The sequence below is a fragment of the Orycteropus afer genome, unplaced genomic scaffold, assembly GCF_000298275.1.
Source record: "Orycteropus afer afer isolate SDZICR_OR568_19922 unplaced genomic scaffold, OryAfe1.0 scaffold00323, whole genome shotgun sequence".
Taxonomy (NCBI): Eukaryota; Metazoa; Chordata; class Mammalia; order Tubulidentata; family Orycteropodidae; genus Orycteropus; species Orycteropus afer.
Genome location: NW_006921910.1, coordinates 873,172 through 889,832, shown reverse-complemented (window position 1 = coordinate 889,832; position 16,661 = coordinate 873,172). Strand labels below are relative to the sequence as shown.

The window sequence follows — 16,661 nt, the reverse complement described above, 5'->3', positions numbered from 1 at the left end:
GGCACTCTGAGCCAGATGGCCTGGGGTGGCTTGGCCCAGTTGGCCTCTCGGGAGTGAGTGACCTTGGCCAGAGTACTGCTGACCCCATTAGCTTTAAGAGGCTGTGATCAAAATGGGGTTGAGGTGGGGAATGCCCTGGCCTTTAAGCCCTGCAAGAAGCCAGTGCCTGAGAGTCTCCCCTCCCGAGCAGACAAGCAGGAAGAACACTCTTATCACAAGAGACCCTGCGCCTCCTGTAAGATCTCCTCTGTGTCAAGGGTCTTTGAGGTAGCACAGGGAGGGGCTGCAGCCACCTCAGAATCCCTAGTTTTAGGGAAAGGCACAGCCACCCCAGTGAGCTGCAGGTGTGACGAGAGAGATTTGGCTGTGGGGAGAGAAGCCCTGGCCTCTGGATTGGTCTATGCGTGCGAGTGTGTGGATACACTCCTGTTAGCATCCTTTTGTATAGCAGTGTTTTCTACCTATCTTCTCTAGATCCTGGAAGGTAGCAGGATGGTGAACTTTATGTCCATCTTCCAGGTGGGAAAACTGAGGCCTAACAGGGTACATCTTAGAAGAGCCCGAGCTGGATCTAGGTGCTCAGTTCAGATGCAGAGGGACAACTGCCCAATGGGTCAAGAAGGACCTCCCAGAGGAGGTGGCCCTGGAGATGCCACCATCTGAGTGCATCCCTGAGCTTCCTGCCATTTGCGGCAGGGCTAAGGCCTAGAGGAGGGCCTGGGTGCTCTGTGAGCTTCAAGTGGCTATTGGGGGAGGCATACCTTCTCCGGGCCAAGAGGAGGAGTGACACCTTTGCTCACCCACCAGCTTCTTGTCTTCCCCTGGAGCTAGTCACACTAACACACTTGTCCTCTCATCCCAGCTCTCTTAGGCTTTTTTCATGTCAGTGTCTCTTTTTGTGTGTCTCTCTCTCTGTCACTCCTGTCTCCTCCTGTTGCCCTGTCTGTCTGTCTTTCTTTCCCCTTTAGAAGACTTGGAAGTCACCAAGGTGGGAGGTAGCAGCCCGGCTGAAATATAATCAGAATAATTGAATAGCACTTTATTTTAAATCGTTGCCTCCCCCAGAGCTGGGAGAATAATTGGCCAGCCTGTCACGAGAGAAATAAGAGACCTGTGGGTTTCCAGCTGCCACAGCCTCAAAAATGTTCTAACTGTGCACCCCCACACACCCGCCATGGCTAAGTTTGGTTCACAGTGCCCTTGGCAGCAAGTGGCCTCTGCTGTGCCTGTTCCACAAGACTCTCACCTGCCCCCTACCCCAGCCCAGTCTCACCTACTGTCTCACCCTCAGCACAGGATGGCTGTCTTGCTGAGCTGTGGGGAGAGCTGTAGCCTGTGTGTGGGCCCCCCAGTAGAGTGGGACTATCCAGGTGGGCTGCCTGGTGGAGGCAGCCTATCTCTGCACTTTCATGACAAAATATGCCTCTGTGTGAATGGCAAGGAGGTTTTGTTTCAGTTGAACCTGGGAGGTCCAGCTTGGCTTCCCTGGTGATGGGGAGCCTGGAGGTGCCTGGAGACTTACAGGAAAACCCCCTTCATCTCTGCCCAATTCATCACCAACAGCCCTCACGCCCACCCCACCCACCCCACGAGGCTTCCACCTCAGTGCCTCTCCCTGGCCTGCCCCTGTCTGCTCTTGAACAAAGCTCCTCTCCCTCCCCTTCTGACCTCTCTGCTGGGTCCAGCTGCCCACACCCACTCATGCCCTCTGAGGGTGAACCTGCAGTGTCACCTGTCTCTGGTTTTTTGATTTGTTTAATTATAGATGAGTTTTCTGCATAATTTATTCCAAAAGCCTGGATTATACTGTACAATTAAATCACATTCTGATCAACAACTTCTCCTATAAAATTAACCACTGGCAACAGTTTAAACTATGCTGCTGCATCTGCACTAGGGCCTTTTCCCTTCTTCTCCTACTTCTCCTCCCCCATCTCCTCCCCCAGGGATCTCACCCCTTCCGCTTTCCTTCTTCCTTTTCCCTCTCCCCTCTACCTCCTCTTCTTCCTCTCCCTCAGACCTCTGTCTTTCCTTACCCTCCCCTCTCCTCCACTTGCCCTCCTCCTCCCCCTAAGCTGGTCCTCTGACTCCTCCCCCAGCTCACATTGCCTGGCCTCTGAGCTGGAGGCCCCCACCTGAGGGCACTGTAGTTGGACCTCTAGCTGAGTCTCAACTATGCTACCAGAGCTCCTAAATTGGTTATTATTACCCCATATATAGATAGGAGCTCTGGTAGCATAGTGCCTAAGGCACTTGACTGCTAACCAGAAGGCTGTGGTTCAAACCCACCAGCCACTTCTTCGGAGGAAGGTTGGGCAATCCTACTTCCGTAGTGATACTGCCTCTGAAACCCAAGGAGGGGTCGCTATGAGTTGGGGCCGACTGGATGGCACATAACAACAACAACAACATATATAGATGGGAAAGCTGAGGTTGACAGCTAGCAGAGGCAGCCTCTCCCTGAGGCTTTCTAAAGGCTGCATTGTTCCAGTTAAGCCTAGAAGGATGGGGTCAAGGAGTGGGTGGACATGGCCTACAGCTATGCTTGAACTTGCTGGGGGCCTCAGTTTTCTTGTCTATAAACTGAGTGCACGTGACTGCACATCCCTGGGTTTGGGCACATTGGAGGACACGGTATCAGTCACCAGTCTCTCCCTCCCACATTAGTCCTCCTGCGGGCTGGGCTGCAGGTGCCTCCTCCCAGGCACTCTCCTGTCACTGTCTTGCTAATTTGGCACTTAGAGATAAGCAGTGTCTACTCCATGAAGAGCATGGAAAATCACAGGGAGGTTGGTAGCCATAGAGTGGGTCTCCAGAGTTGGGAGTGTGACTAGTGGACAGCAGTCCATTGGCAGAGCTGGATACTTTGAGCCCAAGCTGATGGGAGTCCTGGCACGATTTGTCCAGTTTGTGTTTGACTCATGAGGGCCCTGGGTCCTGGTGCATCCCCCATTCTTCCACAGCTCCACATCAGTCTGTTGGAGTGAGTAGGACTGTGCTTGGCCAGGGCAGATCTTGGCCTAGTGAGTGGTTTCTCCACTCTTGGGGCAGGATCACAGCAGGTGAAGAATCTACTCCTGGCTTCCTGCATGCCCATGTGTCACCCCCTTGGAACCAACACTGGGACACAGCCAAACCCTGGAACTCACAAAGTTACATCTCTGTGACAGTGAAATGAATTATCCATCATGTTCTTTTTAACTCTTGGACACACGTATTGCCTTCCTAATTTGTTTGTTTTAGGTGAATAATCAGAGTAACTTGTTTTCTCTGCTATTATGCTAACAAGCAGTGGAGCTAGGGTCTGGGGCATACCCATCAGGCCTAAGGTGCCAGGTTAAGGGCTGAAGTCGCCCCTGGAGGAGGGTGAGTGTGGTGTGTCCTTATGAGCAGTGACAGGCCCATTCCCAAAGCCCGTAGCAGAGTCTAGAGCTACTCAGTCAGGTAGGAGTGGGGAGGCTGTATATGTGTTTGTGTGTGGGTGTGTGTGTGTGTGTGAGAGAGAGAGAGAGAGAGAGGCGAGGGAGAGAGAGAGAGAGAAAGAGAGAGAGAGAGAGAGAACCTGACAGACAGTCAGACAGGCAGAAAAAGAAAAAAATTCTTGGGAAGAACTATACCTTAACCTAAGATTTGATTCTTCTAAAATTTTTTTCTAATATTGAAATATCCTTTTTAGGTGAAATGATGGTGATTATAATAATGTCCTATCTGAGCAAAATAAAAACTTGGTACCTATGTCTGTTCTCCTAATTATTTATTTTTTTACTTATCTGTGAAATCCTAGAACTTGAGACCTATAGGTACATTAGCAGAGAGTCACCTGCCTGGAGGGGAATCAGTGGTGTGCTGGTAAATGATTACAATTCACTGTCCAGAGAGAAAATCTTTTGCCAATTTACATGGTGTAAATAACTCCCACTTTGGCCAATCTCAGGTTCCTCAGATGACTGCACTGAACACAGAGGTGGAAAGAGGTACACATAGTGAACTTTTGCAAGCTGCTGCAAGCTGAGTCCAGCACACCCCTATGTCTACCATGTTCTGGATGGGTGACCTCGGGCTGCTGACTTAAACCCTCTGTGCCTCCGTTTCTTTCCCTGAAAGTTGGGGATGATAATGCTTGCTTCTTTATGAGGATTAAAACAAAAGAGAGTAGGTAACTAGACTTTCTGCAGCCAAGGAGGGTGGATGAACTCCTGAAACTATTGCCCTGAGATAATCTTTAAACCTTAAACCAAATATATCCCCTGAGGTCTTCTTAAAACCGAACAGTAGTTTAGCTTAACTAGTAAAAAAAAAAATGTCTTCCTTGAGCATTTTGCCTTTTAAGAACTATCTGTGTGGGATCAAATTGACAATAGCAACTCGAAAGGCTAGATAAGAACCTTAGGGGGCAGTCAGTTTATGTTAACGGGAGAGAAACAACTCAGAAGAGAAGGGTGAGAATGGTTGCACAACTCAAAGAATGTGATCAACATCACTAAGTTGTACAAGCAGAAACTGTTGAATTGGTGTGTGTTTTGCTCTATATATTCTCAACAACAAAAAAAAAATTTAAAGAAAAAAAAAAGAGAGTAGATGACCAGGTGACACAACACCTTTTACATAGTGAGCACCCAATAAATACTAACCTCAGGAAGGCTTATGAGTGGCATTTTGTTCTCTGGACCAGTGAGTGGCAGAGGTCAGGGCCAGACAGAGGTAATCATGTCCCTGGAGATGAGCTCCTTAAGCCAGGGCTGTTTGTCTGCCACCTGCCTGGCTGGACATAATACTGTGTGCTAGCCCACCCAGCATTAGCCCTCAGTGCTCCATTTCAGGAGCAAAAACAGCTACCTGCCTCACTGTCCACCCACCGCCAAGGCCAAGTGACCAGTGCCTGAGGGACAGGGAACAGGCCAACCAGGCTCTCCCTTCTTTGCTTTGCTTTGCCCTCCCCAGGCTGGTGGCTAAGGCCTGATTGTCCTTCTTAGCCCAGGTGGCAGCCGAGTAGCCACCCCGGCTCAGGGTTAGATTTTTCCCCTATGGTTGAGAGCGGAGGTGGGAATCACTGTGGCTCAGCAACAAGCTGAAGCTAATACCTCTTTCTTTTGATGTTGATTTTTTTTTTTTTTCCCATCACGGTCCTGACATTCAGCTTGGCAAATTGCAATTAGTGATCTGCCTGCCTCCTGCTCCAAGTTCCCATGCCAACCGACCGGGGCACACAATGGCACGAGCCGAGCCCTCAGCCACACCGAGGACGGATGTGGAACAGGGGCTAGGGTAGAGTCTTGAGCTCTTTTGACCCAGTGAACCAGAAGAGAGTCGAGATCTCAAGTAGCACTTGGGGAGGTCACAGGCCCAGGGGGTGTATTGGGCCAGGTGCAATCCCCTGGACTCTGTGGTTCTTGGGGTGCCCCTCCATCAGATGGAGTGACTGGGATCACGTCACCTCTGCTGTGCCCTATGGGCTGTGCTTGCCCTGTGGCTTATCTAAATCTTTGTAATTCTCCTATGGGCCCACTCCAGAGGGGCCTCCTGCAAAATGGGACTGTGTCAGGTGGGCTGGAGAAGTTGAGGTACATTTTCAGCTGTATTAGAGCAGCCCATGGGTCAGGGAGCTATGGTTACAGTAGAAAATGCTTTTAGCCGTGTGGAGAGAGTCTCTGTGACTGGCCCTGTTAGGGATCAGAGAGATCTTGCTCTCCTGATCTGGCACTGACTGAAGGAGTGGGAGGACCCACAGAGGTTTGAACAGATCTGGGTTCTTCTTCAGATACTGTCCCTGTTCATGGGTGTGAGGCTGAGAATACAAGGCCATGTGACCACCTATACGTCCTGGTCACTTACAGCTTTAGGGTCCCGGTGCTGTGACCTTGACCTGCCTATTTTCATGTGTCCTCATAGTACCATAAGAGATGGTCCCAAATTATTCTCATATTCCAGACGAGGAAGCCAAGTCACAGATGGATTAAAACAAGGCCAAAGTGGCACCAGCCTGAGGGAGACCTACTCAGGTCAGTGGCTCACATGAAGGATTTGTGGGGCTTGCCAGGCCCCAGAAAGGGGGGCAAAGTGGTCTGACCCTGTGGGTGGGCAGTTCACAAGGGACATCCGGTGATGAGCCTCACGTAGCATGTTGACAGGGTGCAGAAAGGTGAGGGCCATCCAAGCTGGAAGCTCCCCATGTCCAGTGCTCAGATGAGGGCCAGAGCCGCAGGGACCTAACCCAGATAACACACTGACTTGGTGGTGGCAGCAGAGACTGGTGCTCCCTCCCCTTCACCAGGCCCCACCTGGCCTTGCGGACAGCAGGCTCTAAGTTCCAGCCAGACCCCACCCGGCCCACTCATACCCTCCCTCCTCCCAGTGTCCAGAAGTTCCCATGTTCAGAGCATGACATCAAGGGCTGGCTCTTCACGGTGAAAAATGGTCTCCCTGCAGGCATCTTCAAGCCGCTGAACTCCCTCAATGCATTTAGAGTACGACTCTCTCCCCTCCCTGGCAGTCCGACAGTGCATAAAGGAGAGCCCAGGCCACCAGGTCTGGACTTCAAAGGGAAACCACAGGCGTGCTGTGGGCTTTGTCTCTGCTACTTCCCTAGTGAAAATTGGGCCGTGAGGAATGGCTGCCTCTGGTCACTCCTGAGTGGCCAGGGCTGGGCTGTTTCTGCACCAGGTGGGTTCTCCTGACACCTGTCTCCTCTCTGCATGCAGGATGCAGCATTGGGCCCGGCGCCTGGAGCAAGAGATCGATGGCGTAATGCGGATTTTTGGGGGTGTCCAGCAGCTCCGAGAGGTAAGCCCAGTGCTACTGTATTCTCTTTAAGGATCCTCTTCCAAGTGGGAATTGTCAGGGATGGGGAGTTCAAAAATAAGGAACAAGGAAGATTTGGCATTGTGGAGGCCCCAGTATGAGGACACGGCTGGGCCTGTGGGGGCAGGTGGGGCGATCACCAGGAAAGCAGTGGATCCTTTGGGTCTTGTCTGCTCTTCTGGGGGTCAGCTCTCATGGTGACCCTTGTTTCCGTAAGGTGCTCTTGGAGGTTTTCAGGGTTCCCCAGCTGGGCTCAGGTGAGGGAGGTTTGTGTCTGAGGCAGAGGCTAGGAGAGGTCAGGCTCATGAGGGTTCAGCAGATGTGCGTGGAAGCCAGAGGGACTGTCTACGGAATGAACGAGGCAGCCGGGTCAAACAACCTCAGATAGCAGTGCCACCTGCTCGAGGCGGCTGTGGCTGAGAGACGTGTTGGAAGCCTGGGCTTGGAGAGATGAGGGATCAAGGGGTGGGAGGGGTGATTGATTGGGCACAAGCAACCACATTCATCCTGAGAAATTATGTTAATGTTTGAAATAGTGATGTGAGGAGCAGGCCATCCGTCACCCCCAGAAGGCTGCAAAATGTGTTGCTGTCAGGCCGTGGGCTCCTGAGCTGTCGCTCTTGATGTGAAACACAGAAGCTTGAGAGAGTGGAGCTTCAGAGTGGTGGGGTGGGACTCATTGCTAGGTGCATGGGTACTGACCAGAAGTAAGCAAGGAATTAATGGGACTCTCCTGCTGGTGGCCAGCCTGGGAATCACAGAGTAACTAAAGTCGCCGATGGTAGTTTGGCAGAGTTTAGGCCTAGGCTCACTGATTAGATGCTCTGCTGTGTTCTTGTCAGAGCTCTTGGTCTGGGCTGGTCAGCAGATGTGACTTCCGTGGGGCAAGGACCATGAGGTCTTGTCTTCTGTCTATTCCTTATGCCTAACTCACAGCAGGTGCTGCAGTGAGTGTGTTGACATTGATTGTGAATGTAGAGCCTTGGGCGCAGGATGGGGCTGATCAGGGTGACTAGTGAGGCAGTAACATGGAGGGGGTCTAGGTCCAGAGGTCTCCAAACTGGTGAGAGAGGTGCCTTTTTTGTTCATGCTGCAAGGGCTGGTGCCAGTCTGAGCCACCAGCTTCCTGGCTGTCCTCCCTCAAGAGGCCCAGCCTCTCTCAACCTCCCTTTCCTGGTTGCTGGCCTTGACTCACAGTAGTCCCTATCTTACTCTCTTCCTGTGAACTCTTCAGTGACTCAGAGATGCCCCTGGAGGCCAGTGGAGCTTTCCAGAGAAAGCAGTGTAGGAAAAACTATTCCAGAATGGGAGTCAGTTTAAGCTCAGGAATAGCACTGGTCACTAACCAGGTTCTAGGTGGGCACTGCTAGGTGCAGCCGTGTAGGTTAATGAAGAAAAGTTATTTCCCAGAAGATGCATTATGTGCCTTTCCAAGTTTTGTATGAGGACATACAATGTACCCCATGTAAGGAGTTAGCCATGCACCTTGAGTCAAGAATCCTCCACACTTTGAACACTCAGCTTGAGGATATTGTTCATTTTATACTCATGGGCCACTCAGACTCTGATAATTTGCCAACAAGAAAATTATGTTCAGACTTGCTGCCTGAGACTTAGCTCTGTCTGAACCCTTGAGCTTCCTGGGTGATGAGGACCAGAGATGGAATCCCAGCTTGGTATGTTCACTCTCTGCCCCTGCGCAAGTCGTGGACCTTCTCTGACCCTCGTTCTTGGTCGATGGCATGGCTGGGAAGTCTAGCTGGAGGATGAGGTGGTGAGAACAGCATGTGGAAAGGGTGCAGTTCAGGCTAACACGAGTTCATCCCCTTTTTCAGAAACCAGATTTGAATTTCCCTTGATGATTGTTTTTATTCCCAGAATGTGTGCTCTTTCTTCCTGATGGGACTTGAGTGATTCCAGGCATTTGCACCAATGAGCACATCTTCCCCCCACCCCTACTTGCCCAGCGGTAACCAAGGTCACACAGCTAGCCTGTGATAGAGGTGGGCTTGGACCTGGGGCTCTGACTCCTGTTCTAGGGGGCTGCTCCTCCTGTGGTTGTGCTTCCCTCCTGGAAGGGTGGACAGGATGAGCCAAGGGCAGGGAAGAGCCTGCCAGGGCAGGGCCATGGTTGGTGTGGCCAGTGCAACAGGCAGAGAAGTGCTGACCTGGCGTTTCTGGCTCCTCCTGGCAGCCCCTCTGCCTGCCAATGGCTGCCAGCTCTCCAGCGGCTGTGTCCTGCTCCAGTTTTTTCTCACCTGCTTCCTCAGCCTCTTACTTCCCGCTGACAGCTCTGGGACTGCTTCTTGGCATGGGAGACTCTGGCACAGGGCACTCTGGGCAGGGGGAAGGGAAGATGGGAGGTTCTAGAGAAAGAGGGCAATCCCATGGGAGCAGGCAGGAGCCAATTGGTCATTTCTCCAACCCCAAAACCCTCCCTAGACCTCGCCTGAGCCACGACCACTTTCCTTCCAATGAGTGTGGGAGGACTCATGTGCCCAGCCCATGCCCCACTGTGATCACTCAGGAGGATGCTTGGAGCAGAGGCCTGACCCAGCTGTGGATGCTCCTATGGACCCTGACACCAGCTTCCTAAAGCTGACAGCCTTGGCCCCACTGGGACTGCCCCTCCCCAGGCCTCCCTGAGCTGGTTCTGAGCTGTGCCCTGAACACTTGCATCTGGGGTGGTCCTGGCATCTGGCCCCACTTGGCCTTCTTTCCCTCCAGGACTGCCTGCCACTGTCCTGGGGGCTGCCCCACCTCCAGAAGTCAGAAGCCATAAGGGCTGACAGCTGCAAAAGTGTAGAAACTGCAGACAGTGGCTTTTGGGTGTGTTTTCATTGGCTTGGCACTTTCCTCCTCTTGACCTCACCACAACCCCATGGGACATGACTGAGTGCAGACTGTGGTCCATTTTACAGGTTGGAAATGGTGACACATCTGGGGAGGGGCTGTCTGCAAAGACCCCATTAGATTTTCTCATCTGTCCCCAGGGCCAGTGCGTAGTAGGAGATCATGTGTCATCCCCTCCCCCATGCTTAGCCAGATACCTCCTGAGGCACACCTTCCCGGGTACCTAGCTTCCCCCAGCCACAGGCAACTCCTGCCCCAAACAAGCCAGGAAGGTGTGGACTTGGCACAGCCTGCCCCATCCGGACCCCCTGGGGGCTGAGTGATGTCTCCTGAGCCCATTCTCCACCCTTCCCCATCAGCACCATATTGTCCCCCTCCCGGGGGAGGAGCAGAGAGCATATGCTTGGGCTCTGAGCTCATTTACATAATGAGACTGATCAGGATGAATAATTCATCAGGTGCCTAGGGGTACGAGGGAGTGGATGTGGAGATGACAGGTCTCCCCAATCTGAAGCCCAGGTCACTTTGATGGGTATAGCCAGGGACCTGGCTGGGTCCCCAGGGTACAAGGGGGACAGCTCTGGGGTCCTTGCATGAAAGCAAGCCATGAGACTTTGTGGTCAGACATAAAGAAGAACCAGTGGCTTATGAGGTGCACCAGCCCTGGGATGGGTTCCTGACACCATCTTTTGAGGGTCTCTGTAAAAGGAAGTGAGAAATCCACTGCCTGGGGTTAAGGTTGGGGGTAAGGGCAGAGCTGGGTTGGGAGCAGGGTCCTAAGACGGCTACTTCTGGGGACTCCAGTACACTTTCTGAGGAGGTGTTTGAGAGGTGGGGTTTGGGAGGGTGTGTCCAGGCAGAGAAGCAGGCCTGGGGCCTGCCTGGAGGAGCCACCTAGGGAAGCTTTTCCCCCAGGCTAGAGAGTTGGCCCTCAGGACTTCAAATCCAGATCCCTCCCCACTGCTTTTCCGGACAGTCACGCTAATTCAGGCCAAAGAGAATGGATGGCATTTCTGAACCAGTGATGATGCCAAAGTCCCACCTTGTCTAGTCTGCTATGTACTCTGTCTGTTCAGTCCTCCCTAGGAATGTGTAATTAATACATGGAGAGTGCCACATCTGGAGCTGGGATCCTGGCGTGGATTAAAGTCTGGTCATGATAGGGCCCCTTTCCTGTGGGGTTCAGGGAGGCAGGGACAGGGCCCCTCTGCAGGTGCCTTTGAGACATGCTCCTCCCATTCTTCCCCCCTTGCAATGTCAACTCCCCAAACACAAGCATGCTCACACGTTGGCTCCAAGAGTGCTGCCAGAGGCCATGTCTGCACCTCTTTGGGGAGAGGGCTCCCTGAGAAGCTGGCATCCCAAGTAGAGTCAGCAATGTCCAAGAGTGCCAGCAAACCTAGAGGGGCTGGGGCAGAAGAGGTAGAAGGAAGCTGGGATTGAGGAGGTGCCAAGGGGCAAAAGCACCCCGGGGAGGGCCAGGCAAGGTGGGTGAAAGCTGTTGTGACCCCTAGATCCTATATTTGCTCCTTCCATCGGAGCACTATGGTTATATACACGCTGAGAGTCAGGCTTGTAGATCCATGGCCAGGTGGACCCCCACTCACACATGGGCTGTTGCAGCTGAAGCATTCAGTCAGGAGTGTGGTTATGAGGGAGTCCTGCTCAATCCACCACAGCCCTGCCCCAGAGCTCCTGCAGCCCCCACACAGCCCCCATAGTGCTCATTGTGCAGCCTGCAGCCTGCCATCCAGCCACCTCCCATGAGACCCAGCGTGCCCTCCCCTCTCCTGGAGTAAATGATCAGGATGTGGGGCACGTCGGGGTGGGGGCGGTGGGGGGGCACGGGTGTGCAATACACTGCTGGGTAGGAATTGCTGCCGCTCGCCTCCCTAAAAACCCACATATATTATTCTTTAATGGAAAGTTAATTGTCTTATTATTCCCTCCATATGGTCCTCTTGCTCGGCACCCAGCGGGGATGCGCGGGGATGGGGGGCGGGGCACTCCTGAGAGGGTGTCTGAAATGCAGTGAGGCCGTTGCTTGAGCATAATGGTGTACATAGAGGCGGGTGCTTGGGAGCCTGGTCGAAGCCTGCCTGGGCCCCTCCTTTGTTCCCAGTCCAACGTGCTCCCCAGGACCTGCCATGGGAGTGGCCTCTTCTGGCATCCCTCCACTGTGAGTTCTGGGAACCCTCTTTCTGAACGCTGTACAGAGAGACATAGGGTTGGAGGGAGTGGGGTATTGCCCTTCTGCTTCCCCCTACACACATACCCCATTGTTGCCTGCAGGAGAAAATTCCATTTTTGAGAAGCTTTTCAAAAGCCATTTCATCTGTGGCAGGAGCTGCCTCCTGAGGGCCAGCTGGCTGGCTTGGATCTCCCACACCCCTTCCACACACACCCCCATACACCAGAGGTGGGTCCAGGGGGCCAAGGGGTGTTGCCCTGGTATCCTTGCCCTAGGGATGCTGGCTCATGCTGATCACACCTTCCACGGGCACCAACTACCTGAGACGCCCCCACCCTGACAGCTCCTCAGACTGATACCAGTGTTCTACTCAACCAGCTGCTCCTTCCCCCTTCCTGCTCCCCAGGAGTGTGGGGTACTGGGTCAGAACAGCCTTTGGGAAGGAGGGGATCTGGCATGAGCTGGTGGTTGCACCTATGGGTAATTCATAGCCCCCCAGTCCTGTGGCCTTGTCAGGAGATGGCTAGGAGTCTTCTGAGATTCTGAGATAATCCCAGCAGGGAGTTATCATCACCTAGCTCCCAGTGGAGGCCATGGGTGTTGAAGGGACAGGCCTAGGGGAGAGACATTTCTGGGTGGGATCACTGGACGCAGTGGCTGGTGGTGCAGGAATGGTGGGTAGAGGGGTTATCAGCTTGTAGCTGGGGCTACGAGGTGACCGTGAGGCCATGTCACAGCATCCTCCATTTGTATAACATCCAAGGGGAGTTCCCTGTCTATGGGGGAACTTCTTAGCGGGGAGAGAAGAGGCATTTGACATACAATTGTATCTTCTGTAGGTGGGAGACTTACTTGAGGTCTCACAGTGGGTAAGTGGCAGAGCTAGGATTTGAACCTACAGCCTGTGCCATGAGCAGCAGCTGAATAGTGGGTGGTGGTGAAAAGAGTAAGTGGCAAGAATAGCAGGGCTGGCTTTTGGATGCTGTGGAACCTGGAGGGTATTGCCCTGCCTCTCTCAGCCTCAGTTCTGCTGTCTATGAAATGGGTATACAAGCAGTCTTATCCTCCTGGAGAGTATCTTAGTTTTCTAGTGCTGCTATAACAAAAATACTATAAGTGGGTGGCTTTAACAAACAAATTTATTCTCTCACAGTGTAGGAGGCTAGAAATCCAAATTCAGGGTGTCAGCTCTAGGGGAAGGCTTTCTCTCTGTAGCTTTCGGTGAAGGTCTTTGTCTCCTTTTGACATCTGTGGGGCTGACATCTGTTGGAGATATCATGTGTCTTGGCATCAGTCTTCCCCTGGGTCTAGGAAATTCTCAGTACAGGGATCCCAGGTCCAAAGGATGTGCTCCTTTCCTGGCTGGGTGGTAGTGAGGTCCCACTCTCTGCCTGCTTCTTACTTCTTCTGTCTCTTGTAAGATAAAAGGTATAACTCAAGAGTAAGGGTATGACTGAGTCATACCCCCTTGTAAGGCAGTGACTCAAGATATACAGCATACCAAAGCTGCCTCATTAACGTTTAGAGGTTAGGGTTTACAACACATCACAAAATGGAGGATAATTACATGAGATCACAAAATGGAGGACAGCCACACAATACTGGGAGTCATGACCTAGCCAAGTTGACACATTTTGGGGGGCTATCATTCAGTCCATGACAGAGAGACATGAGGATCTTGGGAGCAGGGATGAGGAAGGCCTGTAGGCAGAGCCCATAGATATAGGAGTACCTTTGTGTTCCTCACCACCAGTTGTCTGTCCTACCAGGAAATGGGCACAGTTTTGGAGAGTTCAGCTACCCAAGGTGCCTACTTTACCCAGCTCAGCCCAGGAGCTTGAGACTCAGCTCCTCCCTGCTGACCATGAGATTTTTTGGGAGATCTGACCAGGAGAGAAACAAGGGCCACCAGGTGGGAGCAAGACTTGTAGATACAAGATTTTGTGGACCAGAGAAGGGTGCATGACCTCTTGGGCTGACAAGCTAGGGAGCCAGCTGCAGAGGCAGCCGTGGGAAGAGATACGTGGAAGTGAAGAGGAGGACCATACAGCCCAGAAGAGGCCCATGAGCCCATTTCTCAAATCAGTCAATGAATCAGAAGAAGCTTGTCTCCCAGGCCCTGTGCACACAGGGAAGGGAAGAGGGGCTTGGATGGGAGTGGGGTAGGAAACAGTATGACGCTATCAAATTCTGGCTAACCCCTGGTATTGGAACAGGGAATGGGAAGATAAGTGGGTCAGAAAATAGAATGGCCGAGGACATGACTGAGGATCACGGGTTCTTCCTGAGGGGGCAGCTCCGGGAACTCCTGGAAGGTTCTCTGCCTGGGGTGGAGAGTCCTTCAGTTTAAGGGAGAGACATTCTCTGAAGTGGATGGATGCTCCTCACTCCTTCCACCTTGGGAATCCGGGAGATTTTTCTGTCAAGCTTTTCTAAAGCAGAACCCCTTGCATGGGCAGGGTATTCTAATGTACACACTGGCACCTCCTCTGGGGTCCTCACAGAGGCTAGCCTTGCAACAGGACAGCTGGGAGTCCACTCAGACAGGTACACAGTTCTTGTGGCTTGTTGAGAAGTGACCAGACTCTGCTCCCCTCCCCCATCCATCTCTGGAGAGCCGGAGAGCGATGGGGCTGCCATGTCCAGATGATCAAGGGGAGGGGAGGGAGAATGGGGGAGGAGTGTGTCATAGATTTCCATGCTGGGCCCTTGGGGACAGCTGACCTAAGCTGAATACCTCCCCAGCCCCCCACCCCCATCCACTGCTGGATTGGTGGTGGCCACGGGGACACTTGCCTGAGATTCATGGAGCCCCAAGCACTTGGTAGAGGCAGAGAAGTAATTGGTTTTGACAAACCACAGCCGGCCCAGGGCAGCCTGAGCAACATTTACAACGACCAGGCAGGAACCGGAGCTCAGCAGGCCTTACTCCACCCTCTCTAAGCATGGCTCCCCTCTCCTTGTGAGTAGAATTTAGTGTTTGGAGAAAATTACAACACCATAAACCTTCAATATTTCTGTACCTCTCTCCCAGCCCTGAGACAAGGGAGTGGATCCTGGGCAAACCCCTCAGGCTCCTTCCTTATCCATCCCAAGTAGCTGACCCTCAGAGCTTGAGTCCTTCTGCCAGGAGTAGTAGAAGGGAGGGACTGGGCCCCCACCCAAGAGGATGCACAGTCTTGCTGGAAAAGCAGGGCTGTGAACACACACACAGGTGCACATGTATACATGCACAGTGCACATGTAACACACAGGCAGGTACACGCATGTACACGTATGACTGCAGTGCACACACATGCACATATGTGCCCATAAGGCTTGCACAGAGCAGGTGCTCAGCTAGTAACTTTTCAATGGCTGGATAAGGGAAGGACAGACACCTAATGACTGAGAAGGGAGAGATCAGGGCTCTGACTCTGTCCTACAGAACTCTAGGAACCATCTATCCCTGCATGGAGAAACCAAGACCCAGTGCCTCACGGCAGAGCCTTGGTCCCAACTAGAAGGCCTGGGAGAGAGGTAGGCTTTCGTGGGATCTGCCAGGCCTCAGCTACATGCAAGATGGGCCCTTGATTGCTCTTTGTTAGAGAGTAGAGGTCCCTGGAGAAGAGCTGACTGCATGAAATGTGCTGGTTACCCAGACACATCTGGAGCCTGGAGAAGCTGGACTGCTCTTGGAGGGACTTGAAGCTCTGGCCAAGGTGTGTGGCTCTGGGCAGGGGTAGCGGTGAGCCTCCCACAGTCCACCTGCCACTCTCCTCATCCACCTCGACACCCACCCCCAAACAATCCACATTCCCCTAACCCCCCCACTCCCCACCCCAGGCCTTTCCCCAGCTTTAAACCCAGCCTACAGTTCCTCTCCTCCAAGAAGCCCTCCAGAGCAACACTGAGGCCAGTAAGATGTCCCCTACTTCTTCTGCCTCTGTATCCCTGGGGTACACATAGAAGTGGGGTCTAGGGGACCTCTGGTAGGCCTGGTCCCATCTCATCATATGGTGTGGGAGACTATGGCTAGAAGAGCAGAGTCATGTCTAGGTCTCCGAGAGTCCACCTGACCATGGACAGTCAGGCCTGGAAGACAACTGGTCCCTGGTGATCCTTGGTCCCCTTTTCCTTGGCTCGCTGGATGACACAGTCCCTGACCTGCTGAGCCTTGTGTGAGGTGGAATGTGGGCCAATCATAGTGTGTGTGTGAAACAGAGTGTGTGAGATGCATGATGCTTCGCATTGGAGGGTGAGTGGGGGTGAGTATGCATGTGTGTGCATGTAGAAGAGAATCTGTGAGCCTTGTTCTTGTGTGCATGTTGCAAGTGGGAGTGTAAACAAGTGAGTGTTTGTATCTTTGAAAGGGAGCATTTGAGCTTGCATGCATGCTTTATGGGGGGATGTGACCAGGCACACACATGCAGGTGTGTGTGGATGAGAACATGATACTGTATGCAAGCAGCCTATATGTGAGAACATGACTAAGTGCACATGTGTGTGTGTGTGTGTGTGTGTGTGGTTGAGAGTGCATAGCTCTGCATGCTACATGTAGAGGGGTGAGCAGACGTGCGTATGGGATAGGCTGAGACGGGGAGGAGGCAGGTGCTAAGAGCTCTGTGTCACCCAGAGCAGGTGAGAACTGCTTAACTGAGTAATTAGCAAAGCTGAGAAGTTTTGGTTGTGGGTAAGGAGCTCATATTCACACACGCCTGTGTCCCCGTGCGTGGTGAGCACCCGTCCAAGTCACTCTGCCTGACACTGTGCTCAGCCGTGGACTGGGGAGAATAAGTGGGACCACCAGTCGGTTGTGGATCTGTGTCCTTCTACACCT

General features: G+C 52.8%; 1 protein-coding gene across 1 annotated transcript in view; it reads left to right on the top strand.

The window, feature by feature from the left end:
* Positions 1 to 16,661, top strand: part of CACNA2D2 (calcium voltage-gated channel auxiliary subunit alpha2delta 2) — a 159,399-nt gene that overhangs the window by 22,187 nt on the left and 120,551 nt on the right. The window contains exon 2 of the mRNA XM_007952009.1: positions 6,699 to 6,780. Within this exon, the coding sequence (XP_007950200.1) occupies positions 6,699 to 6,780 (82 nt within the window). The remainder of the gene's footprint in view (positions 1 to 6,698; positions 6,781 to 16,661) is intronic.